At 36.0% G+C, this 11,702-nt stretch overlaps 2 protein-coding genes across 2 annotated transcripts in view; one reads left to right on the top strand and one right to left on the bottom strand.

The window, feature by feature from the left end:
- The window catches only part of LOC144978874 (uncharacterized), a gene marked incomplete in the record, with an annotated part of 149,669 nt that overhangs the window by 83,175 nt on the left and 54,792 nt on the right, over positions 1 to 11,702 (top strand). The window contains 1 exon segment of the mRNA XM_078925460.1: positions 4,057 to 4,080. Coding sequence (XP_078781586.1) covers positions 4,057 to 4,080 — 24 coding nt within the window.
- LOC144978875 (uncharacterized) overlaps positions 1 to 11,702 on the bottom strand; it is a 42,348-nt gene that overhangs the window by 15,942 nt on the left and 14,704 nt on the right. The gene's annotated exons all lie outside the window — the stretch shown is intronic.

Raw genomic sequence — 11,702 nt, 5'->3', positions numbered from 1 at the left:
TAATAATTTCTAATAATAATAATAATAATAATAATAATAAAATAATAATAATAATTTCTAATAATAATAATAATAATAAAATAAAAAAATTTAATAAATAATAATAATAATTAATAATAATAAAAATAATAATAATAAACATAATAATAATAATAAAATAATAATAATAATACCTTACCCTCCAACCACCACATCACAACCACTATTCTACTACCACCTTACCTTACCTTACCCCGGGTTCCATCTCTTTTTCCAAGGCCGGATGTCTGGTCTTCCATCCTTCACGTCCATTGCAGCCTCGTTACAGTCTGCCATGCGCCGTCCTGTACTTCCTTGATGCCATCTGTCCAGGATTTCCTTTGTCTTCCTCTGCCTCTCTTCCTTCAATTCTTCCCTCCATTATTCCTTTTTTCGAGACTACATGTCTTCGCATATGTCCAAAATATGACACTCTTTGTGCTTCACAGTCAAAAGAAGTTCTTTTTTGTATTTGGCCCATTAGGTCGAGACTTCGATGTTTGTTTTTTCTTGCTGTCCAAGGTATTTTCAGCATTTCTCCTGTACGTCCACATCTCAAAGCTTCAATAACGTTGTTCGTCTGTGCGGTTAGTGTCCACGTTTCACAACCATAAAAGAAAATGGACCACACATAGCACCACCGCTACTAATATAACCACCACCACATCATCATCAGCATCATTACTACCACTACTACTGCAACCACCACCACAACACCATCATCACTACCGCTGATACTACAACCACCACAACCACATCAACACCAAAACTACAACCACCACCGCATTATCATCATAACTACCACTACTACTACAACCACCACTACATCATCATCACTACCACTACTACTACAACCACCACCACATCATCATCACTATTACTACTACTACCACCGTCTCATCACCACTATCAGAAATGCTATAACCACTACTCCCACATAATCATCACTACAACTACTACTACAACCACCAGCACCACATAATCATCACTACAACTACTACTACAACCACCACCACCACATCATCATCAGCAGCACCACTACTACATCTACAACCACCACCATCATTTCATCATCACTACCACTACTACTATATATTATATCACTACCTCTACTAACTACTACTACTACTACTACTATACTACTACTACTACTACTACTACTACTACTACTACTACTACTACTACTACTACTACTACTACTCCTACTACTACTGCTACTACTACTACTACTACTACTACTACTCCTACTACTACTACTACTACTACTATCACTACTACCACTACTACTACTACTACTACTACTACTACTACTACTACTACTACTACTACTATCACTACTACTACTACTACTACTACTACTACTACTACTACTACTACTATCACTACTACTACTACTACTACTACTACTACTACTACTACTACTACTATTATTATTACTACTACTACTACTACTACTACTACTACTACTACTACTACTACTACTACTACTACTACAACCACCACCACCACATCATCACTACCACTCCAACTAAACCACCAACACCGCATCGCCCTCTCTACCACTAATTTCTATTATCCTTTTACGCTACAGAAACAGGGACAAACTCCGCTCCATGGTCCTAATATCTCTAAAAAAAAACCTTTTCTTTTAACTCATAAAAACGGTCTGGCTAAAACACAATAACAAAGAGCTGATTGGCGTCATTTTCGTTCCTTCTATAAACTGTCCAGTTAGATTAAAGTGGATTACCGTAGTGAAGGATTAACTAGGATAACGGATGTGGTTGGTGAGTCGTCACGTCAACGAAACATCTTGAACAATGAGGCGTGTTAATTTCATGACCGTTTTGAGATGGTGAGTGGCGTATGAACCGGCGTTTCTACACGGTGTAATGTCAGAAGGTTCTAGATGAATCAAATTGACCCCCCCCCCCTTCACCCCACCCCCCGCCAAAAAAAGAAAAAAAAAAAAGAAAGTCAAAACGATCTGATTAGGGCAGACATGTCGTGACGTCACGCCTACCACAATTCCGGTTCCCAAATCATTGGAAGTGTATATATAACCTAGTCCTTCGTAGGACTAATAATGAGAAAGTTGTATATTGAATCATAAGGTGGGATAACTATTTTAGTAGCAGGATGAAAAGATAGAACGAAGATGACGTCACTCAGGTCTTTGTCAATGGCTTTTGCCATCCGCGTTTATGAGTAATTCTCACTAAACTGTATGAACTGGGCTATAAAAGTTCATAGTTACACATAGTTTTGTGTGTTGATCCGTTTTACTTCCGATGACAATGTTGTAAGCTTCTTGGCCAAGCGCATACTATCTATAGACAGATTCTTTGGATTACGGGACGTAAAATAAAATAGAATTCCCTTTATTCATCCCTTAGGGGAAATGTGTCTCTAGGGCCTATTCCAAGGGAAGACTGGAATAACCCAGGCGTCAGCCGCAGTGCAGCGCCGCAAATTGAGCTAGGGTGAGGTGACTTGCTCAAGGTCACACAGAGCAAAGGCGGATGATCGAACTCGGTACCTTTTGGGTACGAAGCAAAGACCGGACCGCTGTGCTACACTGCCCCCTTTTTTTATTTTAATTTATTTTAATTTATTTTAATTTATTTTAATTTATTTTAATTTATTTTAATTTATTTAAAAGAGCGAGGATGGATGATCCTTATTGATGACGACCAGCATTGATTTACGGTGTGTCTTTTTTACGAAACCCGCCGAAACCCAGTCCCAGGTTCACTCCTCAATGGTGTACACTTCCCTGAGTTCTAGGTTCACTCCCCACTGCCACCTACTTCCCATAACTTTGTCGGGATTCGTCGAGTTTCGGCGGGTTTCGTAAAAAAGACACACCCATTTATTTAGACTAGAAAAAAAGAAGACTTTCTCTGACACCGGAAGTCTTGAACAACCATCGATTTTACCCGGGATCGACTTCCGTCCTTTGCTTTTCAACAGTCATGACGTCACTTCCCTCGTAGTGACGCATAGGAACTGGTTCTAAAACTAACGGAACAATGGCGGACGCCATTATCTCCATCACTGTCCTTTTATTATGCCATGTGATCAGAATGTATAAAAGTCAAAACAAGATCATATTTATAATGTTTTTCTCCTCTGGATACACTTTTATGCACGTCGGAGAAATATTTCATACGGGCGTCCGCCATTGTTCCGATAGTTTAGAGCCAGTTTTACTAAGTTACCATGCGTCATTAGGAAGGAAGTGACGTCATAACTGATGAAGAGTATTGATAGGGTTATCCAAGATAAAGGGTAGAATACAAATCTGTCATTTGTGACCCACCATTACAACACGGTGTTATATGGTGACGAACTGGACCCTTGCCAGGGAATTTAGAATTTAGAATGGAAATTACTACAAATACAGCGTGGTACAGCGCTAAGGTCTTTGATTTGTATTCGAAAGGTACCGATCACCGGCCGCTGCGATGTGTGGCCTTGTATAAGTCACCTCGTCTAGTTCAATTTACGGCGCTGCACTGCGGCTTACGCCTGGGTTATTCCCAGTCTTCCTCTTGGAATAGACCTCAGAGACATATTTCTCCTATGGGAAGGATAAGTGAGCGTTTATTTATTTATTCATTCATTTATTTAAATATTTATTTATTTTTATTTTAAACATTTATTATTATTCCTATCTTTATATTATTATTATTATTATTATTATATTATTATTATTATATTATTATTATTATTAATTATTATTATTATTATTATTATTATCATTATTATCATTATTATTATTATATATTATTATATTATTATTATTATTATTATTATCATTATTATCATTAAAAATAATAATAATAATAATAATAATAATAATAATAATAATAATAATAATAATAATAAAATAATTATTATTATTATTATTATATTATTATTATTATTATTATTATTATTCTAATGATATGATATGATATTAATTTGTTAACTTTCTCACAAAGATTGTCTTCGGGTAAAAGTTTATCATTCTATTTTTTTATTCTTGTTTTTCAGGTGGTGACGGTGCTGGATCCAATGGTAAGAATAATTATTATTATCATCATTATCTTCATCGTCGTCATCATCATCATCATCATCATCATCATCATCATCATCATCATCATCATCATCATCATCATCATCATCATCATCATCACTAAACTATAATAATAATAATAATAATAATAATAATAATAATAATAATAATAATAATAATAATAATAATAATAATAATAATATATTTTTATTGTCCTCAAAATAGTGGCAATTTGTCATTTGGTCACACATAATTTCTAACAATACAATACATTGACATAGACACACTCACACATAGTAACATCGTAGACATCGTCACCATCATCATCATCACCATCATCATCATCATCATCATCACCATCATCATCATCATCATCATCATCATCATCATCATCATCATCATCATCATCATCATCATCATCATCAACAACAACAACATCATCATCATCATCATCATCATCATCATCATCATCATCATCATCATCATCATCATCATCGTCGTCGTCATCATCATCATCATCATCATCATCATCATCATCATCATCATCATCACAACAAGCTTCCTAATATTTTCGTTACAATCCTTCACTTTCACCATTCCCTTATAACAGCATTCACCATCTTCATCATACACCATATTGTATTATTTCCTGTAACAAGCTATGAGAGGGAAAGCAGGCGGTCCTCCTCTCTCTCTCTCTCTCTCTCTCTCTCTCTCTCTCTCTATATATATATATATATAATATATATATATATATATATATATATATATATATATATATATATATATATACCTCTCTCTATCTATCTATCTATCTACCTCTCTCTCTCTCTCTCTCTCTCTCTCTCTCTCTCTCTATCTATCTATCTATCTACCTCTCTCTCTCTATCTTTCTACCTATCTCTCTATCTATCTACCTCTCTCTCTATCTCTATCTATCTTTCTATCTATCTATCTATCTATCTATCTATCTATCTATCTATCTCTATCTCTCTGTTCTTTCACGCTAATGTCAGAAATAGTAATATCTTCATATTATATACGTAACATGCAATTATGTTACAGTAAAGTTACACACAATGAGATAATGACACAAAATGAGATAATATATAATAGATAATACTTTCGAGGGTACACATAGTTTTGTGTGTTGGTCGGTCCGTTATATTTCCGGATGGCAATGACGTGAGCTGTTTTGCCAAGCGCATATTACTATTTATAGTATATGATACGTTCAAGGTTTCACATAGTTTTGTGTGTTGGTCGGTCCGTTATATTTCCGGATGGCAATGACGTGAGCTTTTTTGCCAAGCGCATATTACTATTTATAGTATATAATACGTTCAAGGTTTCACATAGTTTTGTGAGTGACGTCAACTTCAATCTATCGTTAGCCGGCTAGAGGATGTTATGATTATTTTACCTAAAGTCATAGCATCATTTCTATGTGTGAAATGCAAGACTGTCTTAGATTTATGACCGTTTCGCCGTGCGAGTCACATCTTGGCAACGTGGCTCAGCGGTAAGGGCTTTGCTTCCTACCCGAAATGTACTGAGTTCGAATACCCTCTTCGCCGTGTGGCCTTGAGTAAGTCACTTTTTTGCCCTAGCTCAATTTGCGGCGCTGCACTGCGGCTAATGCCTGAGTTATTTCAGTATTCTTTTGAAATAGACCGCCCTAGGAACAAATCTCATGGACAGAGAAGAAAACTATTGAAGAAGTATTCGACCAAGCTGAAAGAAAAAGGTTATTAATTCGTACAAGAAGAAAAAAGATAAATGCAATTTTTAGGGCACCTAAATCGACATAAATGTATTGAACATCTTGCTCTCACAGGAAAGATAGAAGGTAAAAAGAGTAAAGTTAGAAAATAAAAATATATTTGAATAGTTTGAACAGCTGGGTGACAAAGAAAGAGAAGAGTAATATTGGTTTTCTGAGGTTATCTGATAAGAGAGATGAATGGCGTACCATGATCACCGATGCCTGGCACAGACTTGGTACTTGAAGAAAAAAAAAATTGAGCTTTTATATAGCGCAATATCCACTAAATTGTGCTCAAACCGCTTTACAAGGGGTCCCTGGTCAACAGCAACATTTAACATGTAGGACGGGACATGACGCCTGTCAGGCGATATTACAATTTTTCGGACAAAGACAACGCTGTTAACGACCAGGTACTCATTTTACACCTGAGTAAAGAGCCTTTTCCAAGGACTCGACTATGCGCCAAGCGAAGCTCGAACCCAGGACCTTCCGATCCGAAAGCGAGTGTCATACCACTAGACCACATAGCCACAAGAAGAAGAAGAAGAAGAAGAAGAAGAAGAAGAAGAAGAAGAAGAAGAAGAAGAAGAAGAAGAAGAAGAAGAAGAAGAAGAAGAAGAATGAGAGATCTTTTAGCCAGTCGGCACCCGTCTTATGGAACCAACTCTGCCTTCATCCCTCAAAAAATGTCTGACATTTGAAAACTTTAAAAAGAAACTTAAAACACATCTCTTTAGAAAATCATTTTATGTTTAACATTTCTATTAGGCCTACATGTTATAGATATCCAAAATTTTCATCTTGTAGCTCAGTGCGTGGTAATTAAATTACAAATCGATTGATGCTATTCCAATATGATAGATTTTATGCTTAAATTATCGATTTATTGTTGTGTTTTTTTTTGCATTGTAAAGCGCCTCTGAGCACATTGTGGATCTAGGAGCTATATAAATTCATTCATTATTATTATTATTATAAGGAGAAGAAGAAGAAGGAACTAATCTCCTAGTGGGAATGAATAAAGGGAAGTTTACATCCTGTTCGATTCAACCAGAACACCGTGGATAAAGGGTTAACTAGGAAATGCCTGGTTGGTGAGTGGATTTCTATGAAACAACTTGAAATAAACTACGTGTTCTTTCCAACGACAAGACAATCGTCACATTCGTTTCGATACAACCAACATTTCTCTTATTCAAATTGATTTATTTTGTACAACATAAAATTTAAAGAAAACGAACAGTGTATGGAGAGCATGTTTTACTAAAGGAATTATTTATCGCATGAATTTTACTGCTATTATGTCTAGTGATAAAAATCTATTTTTATGTAAGTTGGGAGTAATTTTGTTGGGAAAACCCTGAAAATGGCTGGAAACAAGAGGGTTAACCAATGTCAGCCAAATAATATATAGATAATATGAAGTTGACGTCACTCGGGTATTTGTTAATGTTTTTTGCCATCCATGTTTATGAGTAATTCTAACTTAACTGTATTATCCAGACTATAACGGCCGTTTTCAAAATAACGCCAAATTCGAGTCCTCCAATTTTTGAAAAGTCAAGTATTTCCAACATACTCATTATTTTGTGTATGCTTTCTGTGATATGTATGCGACATAAAATTGTAATAACAGGGCTTAATGAGTTTCCAGTGGTCACTTATTCAAGTATTTGTGAATCACGATCCACATGTGACTCATTCCTGTTACGCTTAAAAAAAATATGTCACATTACATAAGTTAACACATTTTTGGACAACTATTGAAATAAAACATTGAAAAACAATAAACACAGAGCATTGATACTAATTTTGACAACAAAATGACATTTATTGTTTTACAAAAGGCATTTAGAAATCAGTTTTTGAAAACAAAGGATATTATTTGAGCAATCATCATCTCCAAAAATTTATAGGAAAATGACAAAAATAAAAATTGTTTACCATAGTCTAGGTATATAAACCACCGCAAATAATATTTCCTTTCAAGTATTTATATTTAGCATGAAAAACATGAAAAAGTCATTCTTAACAGGAATGAGTTTGTGTAACAGGAATGAGTGGACGTAACAGGAATGAGTTTTCTGTTACAGGAATGAGTAATTACAACATATTTATTCGAAGGGATTATAAATTCAATACGCTTAGTGATTGAAACTCAGAAGGGGAACAAAATGGTTAGGGCGCCTATACGATAATTTGGGGCTTATGTTGGTAGAGACCCGCAAAAGAGCACCAACATTGTTTGTTAAATTCAGGATACTCTTTCGTGGCAGTTCGGAATGTTTGGATAAACAGACAAAAGAGGCATTTTTAAAACAATGGAAAGAGCGAGAAGCTACCACATACCCATGTATGATTTTGGTTTACTTAATGACATAACGTCCAGTTTGAACATCTCTTCCAGGGTATCTTTATCATTTCTGTGAACATCGGGAATATAAAGGTCCAAGTTTGTGACAAAAATTCAACAACTGTCTGGATGTTGTCATTGAGTGAAGCAAGGTTTGAATCTGACAAATAATGGTCCTTGTGTAAAGCCAGATCTTGTATCAATCTTACTCGTATTTCGTCTGTTTGTGTGTCTTTGCCAAATGCATACACTGCACCACAGGCAGGCAGGCAATCCCCATCGGCCTCAGCTTGACAGGAAATAACTGTTTCCCATCACACAGAGATCTAGGTATATCATTTGAAATAAATGTGTACACCTATTGTCAATACCAATGCGAGTTTTGATTACACTTCTATTGGCCCCAACTATTTCACAAACACGTAATGCTTGATTTTCACATTCATCAACCACTTCAACAAATGATTTGTATTCATTCAATCTTTTGAGAAAACCATTGTAATCGATTTCAGTCGGCATCACCTTAATGTCTATGTCATCTGGTCATGTTCATCCCTTGAATCACTGTTTAAGTCAACCGTGCAACTTCAGGCATGTCTCCATCGTTACCTTTGAAAATCTGTTGCTTCAAATCACTTTGTAGAAATGAATGAAATTTCATTGATGTGACCAACAACATTATTGAACATTCTTGACTCATTTTCTCCAAAGCGCTGAAGTAAGCATGTTAATGTTTTCACATTTTTTACATGCACATGTTTCTCTGTCCCTTTTTCTTGGAGTAAACAACCCAAAATGGCTTAAGTCGGTAGAATGAAGAAAATGACACGTATTGGTTGCAAGAGATGTATCGCTTGTACAAATGTGACATTGTATCACATATTTGTCTTCTTTGTTTCTTGACTTTATTTCTTGTTTTGCATTTCTCTTTCTGGAGCTAATTTAGAAGTGTCACCTTTCAGGACAAAATCTCTTACTATTTGCTTGACAAGATCTGGACATTTTGGAGGCATTTGGCGTCGTTTCCGAATTTTTCCAAGAAATTATATTTTTTGAGAGTCATACCAGCTGCCAGATGTTCACGGATGTGTACATGTGCCTTCTGTTCCTCAAATGTTTGATGTCTTATAGGAGTGCAAAATGATTTTGTAATGTTCTTTTCACTTTTTTGTTTTTTCTGCTATCTTTCAAAAGTTTTTCTAGTTTTTGATCGGGGTGTCAACGAAAGTTTTTTTAAATTTTAATGACCTGTCCAAGCGCTTTTTTGTACTTTTCGGATTTCTTTTTCGATTGAGAAAGAGAGGACAGCCTTTTTCACTTCTTCAAAACTTTGGTTTTTCAACATTTAGGTTTCATTGGCTGTTTTAGTAGCTTGATATCTTTGACGAGAGACATACTGGAGTGGAGATTTTGAGTGTGAGGATGGAGTGTAACTCAGGTCAAGATTTTGCTGTTTCCGGTTTGTAGTGTGTGTGTGATAATTTTTTATCCAATTTTTTCTCTGTTTCCGTTGTTCTCTTGGTGTCTTATCTTTTCTGGACTTTTTTTCCATTCGATTTGTCGCTCTGGTATTTGTCTTGTTCTTTTTTTAAGATTAACAGCACGTCGAATAGGAACTCCATCTCGTCTTTGACGGTAAAGTCGTTGCTCTCGGCTGACATCATGGCTTTTTTGGCCTTTGTGATAAGAAAACAAAATAAAACAATCGTTACAACAAAGCTATGACCCTTGAAAATGAACACTAATATCAAGTTACATTTCGCCACCCTCATTCCTATTACAAAACAAGGTGTAACATGAATAAAGTCAAGAAACAAAGAAGACTATTATGTGATACAATGTCACATTTGTACAAGCGATACCGGGCCGTTAAAATCATAGTAATCATCTAAAATGTATCTGAGCCTAACAGGCAACAAACTATGTTTGGACATTAGGCATTTGGAATTGGCAAGGTAACTTTGCACTAAAAATAGTCTTTCAGCAATGGAAGAAATTAATATGTAAACAATAAAAATTGTTTTTAATGGTAACGTTGTAACAATGAATGTTACCACTTCAATGGACATAGGCATGTAACACTTCAGTGGTTTACAAAACACTTTACCAAACACATCCTTATGAAACAAAAGAATATGCTATGAATCGATAAACCATGTGGAGGCGCCGTGGCCGAGTGGTTACCGAAAGGGACTCCCGACTTGGAGATAACAGGTTCGAAAACCTCCACAACCATAGAGTGGTTTCCTTAATCAAGGAAATTCATTCCGGTTGCTTCACTTTGCTTCACCCAGGTGTACTGTATGGTACCAGTGCTGCTGTGGAATGTAATTTGCTATAGATAGAATGCGCTTGGCCAAGGAGTTCACAACATTGCCATCCGGAAGTATAACTTATGAATACGAGGTTGGTCTATAGATAGTATGCAGATGACGTCACTCAGGCCTTTGTTATTGTTTTTGCCATCCGCGTTTGTGAGTTGTTCTCACTAAACTGTATTAACCAGACTATAAAAGTTCATGGTTACACAGAGTTTGTGTGTTGGTCCGTTATACTTCCGGATGGCAATGTTGTGAGATTCTTAGCCAAGCGCATACTATCTATAGCCTGTTCGATTACCCGGGAAATCCGTGGTTATAAGGTTAGTAATAACTTATAGGATACGCCTAGTTGGTGGAAGTGGAGACTTCTATGAAACGACTTGAAAACCACTAAACTGTGTGTGAAGGAAGATCCGTGACCCGACCCAGATGGTAGCAGCCTCTTATGGTTCACACACTACTATGTTATGACGATCGACCCAATCAGCAAAGTCCGGTCCGCATTCGTGCACCGTCGCGAACCCGCCGGGTAGCATCGTCACAACACACCTTCACCCAGATCGTGTACCATCCTAGTCAACACATACAGATAGCTCCTTGTCGCCTAGACACACACACACTCTCGGACTCTGGAAAAAACGAACAAACACATATTTAAAAATTTGGCCAGAAAACTCGTCCTTCAAATATCGATCGATTTAAATGACCCTCGTCTTGGCAAAAAAAAAAAAAAACTCTCAAACCCGGGACTTCGGCGAAGTCCCGGGTTCGCGAGTTTTTTGCCAAGACGAGGGTCATTTAAATCGATCGATATTTGCAGGACGAGTTTTCTGGCCAAATTTTTAAATAATATGTGTTTTACCAGAGTATGGGAGTAGGCTACAGGCCTCATTGAATGAATGTCACTCATTGTATCAAAACATGAATGATGTCAGCAGATAGAGTCAAAGAGGCGCTTTACGAATCGTGCGATAACAATGAAAATGGTGAGAAAAAAAATGACATTTGATTGATTTGTTTTTGTTTTTACTTTTTTTGTGTGTTGTTTTTTTTTTTTTTTTTTTTTTTTTTGTTTCTCCTTTTTTTTCTTCGATTGATTTTTTGTTTTTTCGTTTTGTTTTGTTTTACTTCTCTTCGGGTTGTTTTTTAAATGTTTTATTTATTTATTTATTTTTTTTATTT

The sequence above is a fragment of the Berghia stephanieae genome, chromosome 8 (genome assembly GCF_034508935.2).
Source record: "Berghia stephanieae isolate SIO BIC M18660-M18661 chromosome 8, UCSD_Bste_1.3, whole genome shotgun sequence".
Classification (NCBI taxonomy): Eukaryota; Metazoa; Mollusca; class Gastropoda; order Nudibranchia; family Aeolidiidae; genus Berghia; species Berghia stephanieae.
The sequence above is the reverse complement of the archived record's forward strand: the minus strand, read 5'-3'. Positions and strand labels throughout refer to the sequence as shown.